At 39.5% G+C, this 16638-nt stretch overlaps 1 protein-coding gene across 2 annotated transcripts in view; it reads left to right on the forward strand.

Annotated features, from left to right (window-relative positions):
* The window catches only part of LOC109406883 (uncharacterized), a 106201-nt gene that overhangs the window by 85403 nt on the left and 4160 nt on the right, over window positions 1-16638 (forward strand). For both annotated transcript variants that reach the window (XM_029863215.2, XM_019679892.4), the window contains exon 3: window positions 9532-9742. In XM_029863215.2, the coding sequence (XP_029719075.1) occupies window positions 9532-9742 (211 nt within the window). The remainder of the gene's footprint in view (window positions 1-9531; window positions 9743-16638) is intronic.

A 16638-nucleotide genomic window follows, 5' to 3' on the forward strand; every position in this document is an offset into this window, starting at 1 on the left:
GCATCCCGCTCTTTCTCGCGTTTGTTTAGGAGAGTGATTAGGAAAAAAGATAAAGCTAGCTACGCCAATGTTGGTGATGCAACGTTACTTTATAAAACAGATATTACTACTGCTAAAGTTCGGCACATCAGGGTAGTTTGATAGGTCTGGAATATCTCTAAAGAACTTTGGAATTATTCATACAATTCCAAGAGGGTCACAGATAATAGTTGGATATGTGATGTTACAGTTCAGAGCAAACCATTAATCTAACGGATGAAGATGACAACGACTAAACTCCATGACAGTTTGGACGGCGCTGAAGATCACAAAAGTATAAAGCAATTAATATCAGTGTAAATCTGAAGTTTTGAATATTGGCATGATTCGTACAATTGCAAGAAGATCAAAGATAATAGTTTGACAACATTTCATAGCGAAAATGACTACAGTACAGCTGTAGATGTCAAGGACTAAGCTACAGGACAGTTTGGGTCACCTTGAATGCTTCAAAAATATGTGGGCATTATAAGCATAAATCTGAGGTTCTCCAGGTTGGTTCGGTTATCCCAATGTCAATAAGTGGTTTGCTTGTTTCTAAGAATTTCACAGATTACTGCAGATTATGCTATATTTGCAATATTACAATTTGGTGATAAAACGAACAAAACTTGTTGATAAACGAAGGACTGAATTTCGGAACAGTTTAGATCATCTAGAACAATGGTGCTCAGCACTTTTTATGCGTTTCATCAACAAAATTGCATCGTACTTATCGAAAACCACTTTATTTACAAGCAAATTTGTATTCGAACTGAAGCTTTGTATCGAGGCAAGTAGAACAAGGTGACTAAACTGAAATGAATTCCGTAACTTTTCGTAATTTGACAAATTTTGGCCCGCGGGCCGCACCTAATTATTTACTCCATCGAGAAAATATCGAAAGATTGTAAAAATGACTGAGGTTTTTCTTCATAACTACACAGAAAAAATATTCATGTAAAATTCAGCGAAAAATCATGCACATAAAGAAAATGCTAGAGCTAGTGTATATTGACATGAGATATCATGTAAAATTACGTTGCGTTCGTGTAAATTTCCGCTAATAGCCGCGTAACCGGAGTCCATGATGGTTTTCGCGATGGTTGGCAGAAATTTACACGATGGTACTGTAATTTTACATTATAAGTATCTCATGTAAAAGTGCACTAACTCTAGCATTCCCTTTATGTGCATGATTTTTCGCTGAATTTTAGTTACATATTTTTTTCTGTGTAGTTAACTTTTATTGAGCTTGAATTTGTAACACATATTTTCATTTTTTTTTTATTTTTAACCAAATGTTGTGCAAAAAGCGCTGAGCACCACTGATCTAGAAGATCCAAATATATGGAGAATTGTTTCATGTTCATGAGGATAGCTATTCAAACACGTATGAACGCAGGCCAGCATTTAACGCTATTAGTGAAACAAATTATGTTCGAATGACTGTAATCAGTTCTGTACCTTTTAATTCCGCCCTATCTTGCTTATCCTATGACAGATACGCGTATTTCGACTACCACTTGTAATCTTCCTCAGTGTCAGTTATCCTAATAGAGAAGTTGATTTGCAATAATGCATTTTTATCGAGTCGGTGATTTTAGGCAGACATTTTTAAATAGAGGTCATATATAACCCCGAATGGTTATGAAAACTATGATTTTCAGGATCATTGAAAACAGGAATTTCTCCAATAGTCTCTTCTGATTTTATCATATAGACGCTTGTGTATGTTGTAACTCTTTTTTTTATTATATTCCTTTTGAAATGCTTGAAATGTTTAATATGAAAAAATCTTGGATCATTGAAAGGAATTGTTGGATAGATTCGCGAAAGTGTTTCTGACAAAATTTCTGAAAAAAAGTGTTTTTGATTTTTATTGTGATCGGTAGAAGATTACTAAAAAAATCCAGAACACATCTTTTGAAATTCCTCAAAACGCTTGTCTGAAGCATTTCAACAAGCATTCCTCAGAGCATTCCGATACGAGCACCTTCAGATGATTTTTTATTCCGCGCGCCCTATTGTAAAAAGTTCAACACTACCAAAATACGTTGGTCAACGCATACCTACAAGCGATCGTGGTGCAGTTTTAGAAAACAAGTAGGCGCACGTCCTGAAAAGCAAAAAAAAACATTCACGGAAGCAAAATTATTTCCAGAAATTAATTTATGAATTTTCGCCCAACTACATAAAAAGTTTCGTCAAAAATCAAACCGAGTTTCCAGCGCAATTCTTAGAGAAATCGACCAAATATGTCCAGAGGCATTTCGTCATCTCCGGACATCTTTATCATCTTTATGATCTCCGAAAGCATCTTTTTTATCTGAATTAACGTGATTTTTAGCACTAGGCTAGTTTATCTCGGGACACATGCTTCCCTTCCGAAGAAAAAACTCACATTTTGGGAATTTGTCGGGAGTGGGATTCAATCCCAGGTCCTCGGTGTGATAGTCACGTGCTTTAAGGACAGACTTGATAGAATCCCAAAATGGCCGACTTTGGAACCTACTCACGATTTTGAGAGCATAAATCTCTACGTAAACAAAACCAGCGCATCCGAGCTTCTTATTTTAAGCTTATTACATGTGAGCAAGAACAGGATAATGAAATGCATTATTGTTTGAAGCTTGCTTCTTAAGATTTGTGCGTCCGATGTTTTGATGCACTGTCGAAGCGGGATTTGAAGACGTTTGTCCTTAACCATCCTACCAGGTCCACTCCACCCGGAAACATATGTTGCAGATACATATATCTGTTAATCGCATAATAATTTCTGCAAGAATTGTTGATAAAAAGATTAATAAGTAGTTGCAAAAAAATCTTAAATATCTCTGCAAATATTTCTGAAAAAAATGGAGGAATTTAGATAAATTTTGAAAAATTTCCTGAAAAAAATCTGTAAAAAAATCTCCATAGGCTTACTAGAGTGTTCTCTGAGTATATTGTAGCTATCCTCCAGTTTTTTTTTTATTTTACAATTGAAGGGTGCTCACCTAAATTAAACGAGTTTACAAAATTTTTGGCAAAATATTGACAACTAAATAGAAGTGTTCCGAAATTCAATTTTTTTTTTAATAATGAGCTCTCAAGCACTAATAGATTACCAAAGTTTCGGTAATAGGGTAATTGTTCCCTTCGTTGTGGTACTATACCTAATGTTTCGGTAGTGGCAATTGAGCACTTTTTCGACTGAAATGTTAAGATTCACCCAAAAACCTTTTTTTAAATTATTTTCTTTAAATTTTTTGCTGCTGTGTTCCTATTGTTGCGGTAGTGTTCCTAATGTTGCGGTATCCCATATGATTTCAATGGGATACCGCAACAATAGGAACCAAAATTAAATTTTACCTCCATAATAGGAACAGTGTGCCTAATGTTGTGGTAAGCGATTTATGATCGAAAACAGAGAGAAACGATAGTTTTTATATTTTTCCAAGCAAATTTGGATAGAAAACTACCAACTAACGTTTTACAATCCTTCATTAGATGGTACGATCATTGTTTTTTAAATGAATTTACCTTAATACCACAACGATGGACACACTTACTCTATCATGGAATATTCAGGACTATATTCCTGAAAAACCTTGAAAAACATCTTTTGTTATTCTTTAAGAAATCACTGGTCTAAGACCTTATAAATTCTCTGCAACGAGCACTAGGAGGACTTGCTGTGAGAATTCCCTGGCAAATATATCAAGAAATCTCTGAATGAATTTCTCTGAATGGATAATTCCAGAAGATTTTTTTCAAGGCTGCGGGACCAAGGGCAGAGGGCTTTTGACTCTATCAATTAAGAAGTAATTGGCATGCTTTTTTGTATGCGGTACGATACGTGGAGTATCTACTATCTAAACGTGTAAAAAAATTTATGGATTGCCCGCATGAGGCACATCCACAGTTGTCAGCAGGAGTAAAATCAGTTTATTTTGTATGGCAAGAAGCATCTAAATTCAAAATTCTGGAAATGAAATGCATTTTATGAAAAAATATTCGGTAGAAACAAAAGCGGTCATCATTGTGGATTTCTTGATTTTTTTTTTTACAAAATGTGTTCCACTACGTGACATTCGCCTTTAGATGATTTTCACCATAAAATGTATTTTCATTTTTTTAGCGATTTTTCACGCATAGAGGCTAAGGCCACATTGGTTGATGCAGAGAGTAGAAAATCAGCCATAACATTAGCCACAACTGGTCCGAAATTGGCTGAGTTATAGCGGAAAAGTGCCAAAAAAAGAAACCCATGCCCAATGGTCCAACAATGCAATAACCCAAACAGAATGTCGAACGCTTTTTATGTATTATTCAGAAAATACCGAGGGGAAACACGATGGAGGATATAATATGGACAATATAATTCTCCTTGGAACTCTTCAAGATTTCTCGTGGACTTTAATCGAGCTTTCCTCCAAAAATTCGGCCTCATATTCATATGCGGTTTCCTATTAAAGTTGAATAGTAGTTGGTATTTCCAGGAATTCCTGCATAATATTTTCCAGAGATTCCAACAGGAAACAGGAATTCATCCTTTTTTGTAATACTTATTATAAAATTTATCCAGTAATTTCTTCTGAAATAATTAAATATTTATAAATGTACTCATCCAGAACTTATAACATGTAACAAAGTTTTCAGAAATTGTCTTGCAAGAAATTCTTAAAAAAGACTGCGTAAGGAAAACAAATATTTGAATTAGGTAGAACTACCAACTTAGGTAAATCGGAATCAGTTCAAAAAATATACTTTAGCATTAGTATGAGCATTAAGTGAGTCGCAAAAATTCGTAGGTGGTACAGTCCTAAACCGCTGTAATGAGGATTGCCGTCCGAACCAAAGCGCAAACATTTGGGACTAATTTCTGACTTTTAGACAAGACTGGCGCAATCCTCCAATAGTTGAAAACTGTCTTGGCCACATCTTTGCGACTGCTGAGGAAAGGAAAAGGATGGTTAGTTGGACACCTCAGAATGGTGTAGACAGCTTTAATTCATTTCATTTATTTAGCAATACATTACAATCATAACACGAGTTTACAGCATTTTTGAACTCGGTAAGCTGATGATCATTTTTAGTGTAGAATCATGCTCTGAGTTCGAAAACGTGAAGGAAAAAAATTACAGTAGAGCGTACAATTTTTCGATTTTCCATACAAGGCTGTCGATTTGAAATCGATTTTTGTTCTATTTTTAAGCAAAGTTGCTCCCTTCATACATCTCTATTTCTGTAACCAATGCTGCGATTGAGCTGAAATTTTTATTGTAACTGGCTTACATCTAATGTTTCATATGTACGTTGAGAAAGATTTTTTCAATTGTGTTTTTATAACTGAAAAAAATAGGAATCTTCATTATTTTTTGAAAATTTCGTCCAAAGTTTAAGGAGATCGTCCCATACACCCACCAATATCTCGACTTCCAATAAACTGACACCAAAAATGTGTTCAGATGATCGGAACATTATAATCAGCTTTTTATTAACGCAAAAAGATTGAAAATTGGTCGACTGTAACGAAAAAAATTGAAATTTAGTAAATTCTATTTTTGTTTTTTTTTTTTTTTTGAAAACCGTAGAACTCGATTTTAAGTTGAAACTCAAGAACTGTTCTACTTAATTTTTTTTTTTGAAACATGATTTCAAAATCAGCAAGTAATTATGCATAATAAATTTCGTTCTTTGACAGAAGTTCACGACTTTCGTTTTATTTTGTGAACTTGTGTAATCAAACTAAATCAACAATGTTTGGTCTCTACACTCGGTTTGTGGCTGCAGTCCTCCACCCTCGGCCGCGTCCCAGCCGCGTGCTGCGCTCCAGATCTTCTAGTACCATCTGGATCTCTTGCGAACACCAACTTTGCAGGGTTGTTTTGCGACATTCTCACAACATGCCCCGCCCATCTTATCCTTCCAGCTTTTGTTACCTTCCGGATGCTAGGTTCGCCGTAGAGTGCAGCGAGCTCGTGGTTTATTCTTCGCCGCCACACAGCGATTTCCTGTACACCGCCAAAGATGGTTCTAAATACCTGCCGCTCGAACACTTCGAGTGCTTGTATATCCTCCTCGAGCATAGTCCAGCTCTTGTGCTCGACATGACACATTTGGTGCGGGAGTGAATCTTTTTCGACCACAAATTCTTGTGAAGCCCATATTAGACCCGACTTCTACTGATGATGCACCTTCGTATTTCGCGGCTAACGTTGTTGTCTGCCGTTAATAAGGACCCGAGTTAGACGAAATCCTCCACCAGCTCGAAAAAGTCCCCGTCTATCGAAACACTGCTGCCTAGGCTTGCCCTGTCGTTCGTGGTTCCACCTGCCAGCATGTACTTCGTTTTCGATGCGTTCACCGTGAGTCCGACCTTTGCTGCTTCACGTTTAAGGCGGTTTACAGTTCTACCTCCGTTCCAAATGTTCTAGCAATAGATAATATCCATGTCATCCACAAAACAGACAAATTGACCAGATTTCGTGAAAATCGTGTCTCGGCTGTTAAGTCCGGATCGTCCCATCATAGTACCTTCCAGGGCGATGTTGAACAGCAGCCATGAGAGTCCATCCCTTGTCACAGTCCCCGTCGAGATTCGAATAAACTGAATAGTTCATCCGAAATTCCGCAATGTTTTGCACACCGTCCATCGTTGCAGTTAACAGTCTGGTAACCTTCCCAGGAAAGCTATTTAAAAGGGCCCATGGAAATTTAACAAAATAATCCTAACAGGGTAAGGGGCTGTTCATAAACCACGTGGACCAAATTTTGGCCATCTCATTTTGGCCATACAAAACAATAAAATTTGTATGAAGCGTAGACTTTGGCCAGACTATCTCTCTCCCCCCCCCCTCTCCCAAAGTCTACGTGGTTTATAAGCGGATCCTTATAGACTTTATAGCGCGTGTTGCGCGTAGTTGGGGTCGAATTCTTTATCAACCAATGTCCATCGGAGCTCAAATGTGACAGGATAATGGATTATCACCAAATTAAATATGGGTCATACCACAATATTCCTAAATAATGGACGCAGTGGTTAAAAGACTCAACAGATGAGGAAGAAAACTTTCCGGTTACAGAGGAAAACAATAATACGAACGTACCGGTTTTCGTACAGGTTTTTAAGCTCGTTCATCTAAGGTGTTGCAAGTGATATATGGAGATCGAAAACCGTCTCACGTCATTTACTCTCAGACGGCCCGAAAATAGAACACTGTCCATTTGCGTACACTTCTTGTTTATTTCGAATGTCATATTGAGTTTTTGAAACGCCATTTGGGTCAAATTTAGTTTCAATCTCTTTATGGATCCGTGTGTACAACGCAACACTTTTAGACTATCTTCCATGGAGCTATTACTCCATCTAATCTACTTTTTTACAATCAATTTGATAAAACAATCAATTGGACAAAACTTACAAGCTCGCATATGCTTTAAAAATTGTTTCCATAACAGTTTATCGAAAAAGTATAGAGCAGAGGCATTCCGTATTCACTTCCGTTTGCTCAACACACCCAACGGATGAAGAAGAACCTGTTGAGAGGTCACAGCAATGCCATAGTTCACCTATGTTCTCATTCTAATAGTCATTCAATTCACATATTTCATCATTTAGTCGTTTAAGGCTCAAGCATCCGTCATCATTTTTCGGAAAACAAAAAGCAGTTTTTTCACTGTAAATCAAAACAATGATCATGGAAATATATTCACTGTATTCCATTCCTCATGTGGAATGCAGTGAACACATTTTCATGGCAAAATCTTTTGTTTTGAACGAGAAAACTGCTTTTAAATTCTTGATGATGGTAATGATTTCAATGACGAATGGTTCAACGTTAACACACTGTTAGGATGATTCGCATCGTCTTGACTTGGCTCATTTGATCTTCACTGCAAATATTTACGTATAGTAGCATCAACGCTCTTCATGATTTACTCCCACCTACCTAACGTATGAACTTTGTACAACGAGAAAAAAAAAATCAGATACTCAACCGGAGGCTCACCAGACAGACGATGTCTCCCGAAAAAAAAATGCTGATTGCCATTTAGTGATAATACAGTGTGCCAATCATATTGTCGGGCATTGCGGACGGGCCTTATCACAACGTTGACTCGGAGGGGTCAAAATCCAGTTTGCTCACCGTTTTATTGTTTCATCTTTCCTCACACTAAATGCCAAGATACTGTATGTAGACCTAGAAAATGGGACTGGACAAAGGCCACACAGCTGCGGGATTTGAATTATTTGGTGTCGCCTTCTCGGAAATGGGTTATCATCGCTGTTTGATGACGACTGAAACGTTTGCCAACTTCAGGGCCATTCTAGTCCTAATCAGTTTCCAAATTGTAATGTTTAGCAATGAAAGTTGGCATACTTATCAATGGGGTAAAATTATTATGTAAAGGTCAGTAATCCAGTATTATAAATCTGTGAAGAAAGTTTCCTTCCGGATCTAGAAGGCATTGAAAAACTTCTCGACTAGAAAATTGTAACAAAAATATAACACAGTCATAATAAACCTTGATATTAATAATTCATTGTGATATAATCATGTTCAACATTCTTGGTGATCTCAAAATACTAAAACTCAATTACAAACCATTATGTTATAAATGTTGTTTGATAACTCATTGCGGTGGCGGAGGTGAGCAAACGCCAAACAAGTGCAAAAAAAAAACGATGCCAGCGCAGCGAGTGGTCAATCGACCAACTACCGAAAATTTGAATCAACCGTTAAAAAGGTGATCGATCCCGAGCAGAAGAACATATCAACAGCATAATAAAATATGTTATTTTGGCATAATAACTGTATAATGGAATCAATAATTTATATGTTATTAACATATCTTATTATGTTATAAACTAGTCTGTCATAAGCGGCAAAATAACAAAAATCATAACAAAAAAATGTTCCTGGAATACCACTTTAATAACAAGTTTTATTAGATCAATAACATCTTAATAACAATGAATTTTGCAGTGAATTTGGGAACTTGTTATTGTTGTGTTATAGTTCATCACATATTTTGTACAATTTCAATAATAGAATAATAACATAACTTAGTCGACAACAAAGTAATTTATTGAAATGTTCTGTAGTGGATCAATCTCAATAATTTCATCATAACAAAATAAGATTGCCCAGCAAAACATGTTATAAAGAAGTAATACTTTGATAAGTTTATAATAACAAATTATGATATAAAAACAGGCTATGTGTTTCTTTTGTTATGAATTTGATATTCTCCTCTGCTCGGGATGGAAAGCGGGCGGAGTGTGATGTCAATTTCTCTGTTGTGCTACCAATGAAATCGTTATAATAACTTTATTTTAATGTCAGATCTCATAAACTATGTTATAAATGTGAAATATTTATATCAGGACCCGTTATAACTTTTATATTACTAGATGTATGCAGTTACAAATTTTGATGTTTTATTATTTATTCTCAATTGGATTGCTGCAGTCTGTTTGAACAAGCACCTCTAATCTACACTTCCCAATTTCTTCTATTGCAGGTATGCGGCGCAACCGGAAGAAGCCTAACCTATGGGCAGCTTCGGGACCACTGTGCAGCGTTGGCCATTCGGCTTCAGCAAAAGTGCAAGCTTACCTTCGGCGACACCTTGGCCATCTGCTTGCCGAATTTGCCCGAGTTCCCGGCAGTGGCATTTGGAGCCATTGAGGCAGGCCTGGTGGTGACAACTATCAACCCAATCTACACCGCTGGTAAGCAGCAGCTTTCAATTGATGATTGTTCACAATAAGCCCCTAAGACCAAGCCCACTCATGGGCTCAATCAAGCGTTTTAACGTTAAGTAGAGCCCCGAACAAAGAAGCGAACCGCACCGGTCGCTGCTAAGTAGGGCTCGAAAGCGAAAAGTTTACGTACGGTTCGTAGCAGGGCTTAGAATATAGAGACACGCAAAGTACGGTCTCTATCCGTAGGCTCGTGCGCTCTCTCGCGTTTAGCTCTCTGGGTAGCGTAAAGAGGAGACGAAAGAACATGAGTATGGATTTGTTGCCAGGTATATAGTTTCTAGAGAATGATTTTCTTGTTTCGTATAGGTAGGAACTTATTTTAGTTTGCATCAAATATTTGAAATTTTCAACCAATCAATATCATAGATCGTTACACGAATAACACAACAAATTGTCTGACATAGAATTGTGATAGAGTGACAATACAAACACAGAAAAATAATAGGTTTAAATTGACAAGCTTTGCTTGAGTATGTTATGAATAAAGTTTTCGCTTCTTCGCCAATTTTAGGATCATGCATATCGAAAATGTATTGCTTTTCTCTTAAAAATAGTTACGATTGCTCATAATCGCACCTTTAGTTTTTGATTCGGCCGATCGTTTCGAAACTAATATTTGAAGAAATGTATAGTGATTCAGTGAGTTTAGCTGTTTTAACACGTACATGTTTGAGTCGGGTTTTCTACGCAGCAAGTAAAGCTTAGTTTCGCACATTTAGAAAAATGTCCAAATAAATAACTCCCGAAGTTCGTTCCGACAAGTTTCAAAATTATCGTCATCCGACGCAGATTCCGGTGAGAAGATGTGCGTATTTTCTAACCCGAAAAGAAACTATTTGACGGTAATAAGTGACCACAAGGTTTTCTTTCTTCACTTTCCGGGCTGAGATCCTCCGTTTTGAAAGAGCTGTGCCTCGCGTTTCGTTTTGTCGTGTATATTTCAAAAAGGCAAAAGAGTTTTGGTTTAATTGCTGTTTTTGAAAATGGTGGTCGTCAGTGGGTGGTTTATGAAATATAAATTTAAAAATATAAATTAAATAAACGAGACATTAGGAAGAAAGTGTGCGAAATGGGTACACCAAAACCTCCATTTAGGTAATGGGTCGGGACTGCCTAAATAGAATTTTTACCTAAATGGATTCATTACCTAAATGGATTCAGTTCATTACCTAAATGGAGTACAAGGTTGCAAAGAAGTTTAACTAGGGAGAGTGACTCGAAAAGGAGATTCAAAGATGGATATGCGGAGTTTCAGAGAACTTATAAGGGAGTTTCTGTAGGGGAGGGGCTTCAGGGGCGTTTTAGGGGGTTTTGGAGGGTCTCAGGTGAGAATTGTCATGCAAATGACTAGCTGGGCACGGAACACAAAAAATCCTGAAAAATTCCGCCAGACTGAAAAATTGTTGAATGTCGGGTCAATGTCGGGTAAATTTTTATCGTATGTTGGGCCACTGTTGGACCAACATCGAACAACTGTTGGGTCTATGTTGGGTTTGGAGGCCAAAATAAAAACAGGTGAATGATAGGTTAATGTCGGGTATGACGTCATCAATCTTAAGTACTCCAACTGTTCTGAACACAACCAAATTCTATTTAGGTAACGTTACCTAAATGGAGGGACCTAAATAGATTTTGCCTAAATGGATCCTACCTAAATGGAGGTTTGAGTGTAACTTCACCGTCCTCGTATCCTTCCTCTCCTGTAAATTCGAGAAGTACCTTGCCGAAATAAAATATTCTGTACTCCAAGTATTTCGAAGGTTCATCTTTGCGCGTAAATACAACGCAGTAGACCAGGCCGCTTTGATGCATGTGTCATATCTCTGATATGCTGCAAGCATCAGTATTGACAAGAAAAGTAACACGATTGCTTTCCAGGGTGATTCCGCGTATGTATGAGATTAGATAAGAGTAGTTCCGATTTTTCAAAGATGCATTGACTGTACCTAACTCAAATCAGATATCATAGAAACACTACAGTTATTTCTTTTTGTAAAAACTAAATCATACCGATAAAAATCTTAAAAAATGTAGTCGAGCTGCCAAGTTTCACCAATTAAAATAGGCGGTGTGCAGGACTGCCATATTGCAGGTTCCTCGTTATAGAAAAAGTAAGGCGTTGGATGTTAAAATACAACAATTGTTGTATGAAGTGCCAAAAAGAAGAGTGGGCTCATTATGTACTTTGACAAATACGCAGTCTACTTCAAGCGCATAGAATCTGCTTCCAACAAAATATTCATATACCAGCATCCAATAGATCGCAATATATATTAAGATTTGCGAGTGATGCTTTGTAACTAGAAGGTTGTGACTGAGTGTAGAATTAGCTGATGTTAAAATACACGTTAATGAAAAAAGGTTGCGCAAACTTATCGCAGACTGTTAGAAGACAGCTTCTACTATGACCAGGATTCAAGAATCTTGACCTACGCGAAGTTGTAAAGGAGACAACTACGTTATAAATGTGTTGGAAATGCAAGGGATGTAATTATTCAATAAACCTAATTATTAAAAAAGATGCTCATAATCTCGAATTCAGATAAATTTCTTGCGAGAAAGGCAACATGAATTTTGAAGAGATGGATATTATTTTAGATAAAAATTCAACCTACAAGTCATACAGTAAGCAACAAACATATAATTTAAAAAAAAAAGATTGCTTGAATTGGGTTGTTTAATGAATAAAATATTGCTAATTTCTATAGCCTAATCGAAAGAGCTTATTTTTCTGAGTATTACGTGATTTTATTGGATTCCAAAACCTTTGTTTTGATGGTCAAATTAACAAAACAGTTTTTATTTTCGTGGATAGAATGACAGTTCAATCGATAAAATGACAGTTCGACCCGAACAAAAAATTTTCCCCATACAAACTTTAAATGCATTTTAAAAATAGTTCTCGGTATCCAAAAATTATAAAATTTTGGATTTATACCAATTTTGGGCTGGAGAATCCGATTATGAAATAATCTGGATACCCCTAAAGAACCCAATTCCGGGATTAAATACAATCATAAATTATTGAGAAAATGATATCTTTAAATGCACCAAAACTGGTACAAATCTCCAAGGGAATTATTTATTCGAATTCAATTTTTACTAACAGTTTTCAGTCTTATCCAAAACCCCATCTTTCATAATATGAGTACAAATTATTATACTGAATAAGATTTGCAATAACCCCATAGAAACCACACAAAATAATGAGATGCTTTACAGAAGTGCAAAAAACCGATGGTGCGGAGAGAATAGAGACCACCGGTGCGCAAGGGCGACCGATCATTATTTTACTCACATGGAAACGAACGACCAGTGCGAAAATGGGTTGATAACGAACATAAAAATCGTTAACGACGTGCTGTTGCGTGTGTAGTATTAAGCCCACGGGTGGACTTGGTCTAAGCACGCGCATTTTCCCTAATCAATGGATTGTTGTAGTATCGGGTACATTGGGCGCCAATTTGGGAGACGGCGGCGTACGCCCAGAAATGCGCCCGCACCGATAAGATAACGAGACTAGGAAATAGACTCATGGAAGTCTTTGACCGTTATCTTGACCGAGTTGATTTCACAAGTATTTTTGAAGTACTTTTGCAAACAACAATATGATGAATGACCCCTCTGTGTAAGGCAATATTTGTAGAATCGCACTCCATGCACAGATAACAGAGTGCTTATCTGCCGTATCATACAATTCAACTAGTACTCAGGTACGTGATTATTGCGTGTTATGTGGGAGGATGAGTATACAATGGACCATCCAACAAACTGCGGGAGGTTGGAAAGTAATACTTTTTATTGATGATTGACGGAAAAAGATGATCTGGTATTGGACTTTGTAAGTTGTGTTCAGAATGATGATCGCTCCGAAGCTCTGACACTCTAATTTGTCACCTTCCTTGTGGATGAGCCAATTTACCCCTTATTTTCACTCCTCTGGTAGCTGTTCCGTTTCCCAGATTTTGACAAGCATCCCAAGCAGACAAATCGACAGCATTTGCGAACTCATCTTGATTAGTACAGCTGCAATAGCATCCTTAGCCTTCGAGCGATCGCGCTGTTGTATTTAGTACAACACGTTGAAAACATCTCGCTTTTTGTACTCAGCATTAGCGTGGTGAGGACGGTGGTGGCCAACCGCGCGAGTTACGGAAGGTTAACAGCTACCTTACTGTCATTGAGCTGGCATAGTCGTTTCTTACGTTTGTCTTGAACCTCTATGTGCGATATTTAGGTGTTCGTCGAAGTGCTGCTTCGGCTTTTCGATCACCTCACGTTGGTCCTTCAAAATGCTTCCGTCCTTATCCCTGCACATTTCGGCGCGCGATTCTTATTTAGCGACAAATGAATTCAGGGCTCTGGCGTGGTGAACCTTCTTTCGCGTGCAACTCGTGGGATCCAAAATCAAAATCAGAAATCTTGTGGAAGTAGGGGTGAGGTTTACACCCCTTCGCGAGGAGTGGGTTGGTTAGGTATCCGTTAAGGAGAAATGAGGAGGCAGGAGCAGAAAGCTGCCCGCGCAGCTCCAGCGTGAGCTCCAATTCATTCCCCGATTAGTCTGCCGGAGGAGATAGTAGACGAAACGTGGTTGATGAGGGCCATCAACCAGAATCGAGACTTTTGATAAGCCCTCGCAAAAACGGGTGAGGCAGCCATCAGGCGAGGAGCTGGCTGGTGGTGCTCGCAAGGCTAGACGGATACTAACAACGAAGATCGGCAGTAATACCAGCAGGTCAGACCACAGCCAGGCGTCCCGGATAGCTGGGAAGCGTGGGTCTGAAAAGGTTGGCCCGTCCCGAATGGGGGGTTGTAACCGTTGTTAGACTCTCTGCAACCACAGAATAGGGCGAACCAAGGAGAGGACCCCACTTGGATGACAGTGAGAGTGAAAGAAAAAGAAGAAGAAACCGCTAGATGAGGAGGTACGTAGGACGCAAAATCAAGAAAACGTAGGAGGTCCTTGGGGAAGAGGTTAAGGTGAGGGCTCTTACAGCGGAGGCGACTCTGAAGGTGAAGAACTTAGACAAGATCACCGAAGTAAAAAAGCTCGTCACGACACTGCGGCAAAACCGCAAAGAGCAAGTGGCCACCGTAGCCTTTCGGCAGGGACACAGGTAGCCTTGATACAGCTACCAGTGGCGAACGTAAACAAATCCGTTGAAGTAGGGAAGCTGAAAGTGGGCTGGACAGTATGCCCACAAGTGATAAACTGTAAAAGCCTTGACAGGAGCAAGCTGTGCAGGCGATGCTTTTTTTTCTTCTAAATCATAGGGGGATAATCTGCAAACAGACACCCTAATATCAAGGATAGGGTAGCGTGGGGCTGAGGCCGTCTTCTACAGCAATAGTAAAAGCCAGGACTACTCTCTCCTCGTACTCACTAAACACATTCCTATGATCGCCAAACCCTACGTCTCTCTGGAACCACCAAGAAGGTATTGCTTCGAGAGGGGTAGGGGATAGTGCACATCGCACCCTCAAGGTTAGCTGCGTAGCCTAGCAGCAACGAACATCGATGACTCGCTCTGGAGAGTCCATCACGGTAACATGCTGGCGCTTAGCCAGTTTCCCGAGTGGTCCTCGCCACTCCCTTTGTCCTCGGAAGGCGGGCAGGGTTTACCCCGCCTGCGCCCAACTGCTTTGCAGACATCAAGAACTGATGCCCACGTGCAACCCGATCTGACCTGCCCGTAAGGAAGGGTATCACTAGGGGCCGGATCACAACGTCCGAGGCCATACTGTCCCGGTCGTTAAGTCGCGTTTTTTTGCGAAATAACGTCCAAAAGTTTATCACTACCCTTCAGGCCCTATCAGATGCACCCGAAGGTTGCAGACAGCAGGGTGTCACCTACCCCGACCCTTGCCGGGACCCTTTTCCAACCGCGGGCTCGGATCCAACCCAGTAGACCGACGCCACGACAGCACCGCTACCGGGACTTCCTCTCCGCGGCCACTTAATCGCTGTAAGGGTCGATCTCGACCGCAGCATCGGTATGACCTACGAAGCCGACTCCGAACCCCTGGACCACCTCTTGTACTGCATCTGAACTAACCATTCTCCGAGTCCACGCGCCACCTCCTCTGTAGCTCCCAGACGATATGGGTGATAGCCGTTGAAACGGCGTTCCAGCCAAACTCATCCCTACACATCCTCTGGACCAAGTTGTCCGGGTTTGTGTCCTTCCCGGATGTGGCAAACATGCGGTCACGCATTGTGCGAAAACGCGGGCACACGAACAAAACGTGTTCCGCCGTTTCCTCTAAACCATTGCACACTGGACATTCTGGAGAATCCGCATGTCCGAAACAGTGTAGATACTGTCGAAAGCAACCATGACCTGTAAGGATCTGTGTCAGGTGGAATGTAACTTCCCCATGGCGCCTATTAATCCAACTATATACCCTCGGTATCAACCTATGGGTCCACCTTCCCTTGGTGGAACAGTCCCACGTGCGCTGCCATTTGACCATAGAGGCCATCCTGGCAGTCCTGCGTATGCCTCTTGTGCCGCGCATTTCGAAGCACTCCATGTCCTCACTGATAAGAATGGTGATAGACACCATACCAGTAAGGACTCAGAGAGCGTCGTGTGACACTGTACGGTACGCACTCGCAACCCTCAGGCACAAAGCCTGTAAGTACTCTCCAGCTTTCGTCGGTAGCATTCAGTACTTAGCGCGGTGCCCCACGCCGGGCCGCCATACTGGCCTAAACGTGTCGTAAACTAGTAAACGATTCTGAAAGTATATTTAGGGATTGTTGATTTTGTTCGGTGATTGCAACACACTAAAACACGATTTATAACGTTTCGGCCTACTGACGTTGAGCCATCATCAGATTTGCATAAATCGATGTTCTT

Source organism: Aedes albopictus, chromosome 3, assembly GCF_035046485.1.
Source record: "Aedes albopictus strain Foshan chromosome 3, AalbF5, whole genome shotgun sequence".
NCBI lineage: Eukaryota > Metazoa > Arthropoda > Insecta > Diptera > Culicidae > Aedes > Aedes albopictus.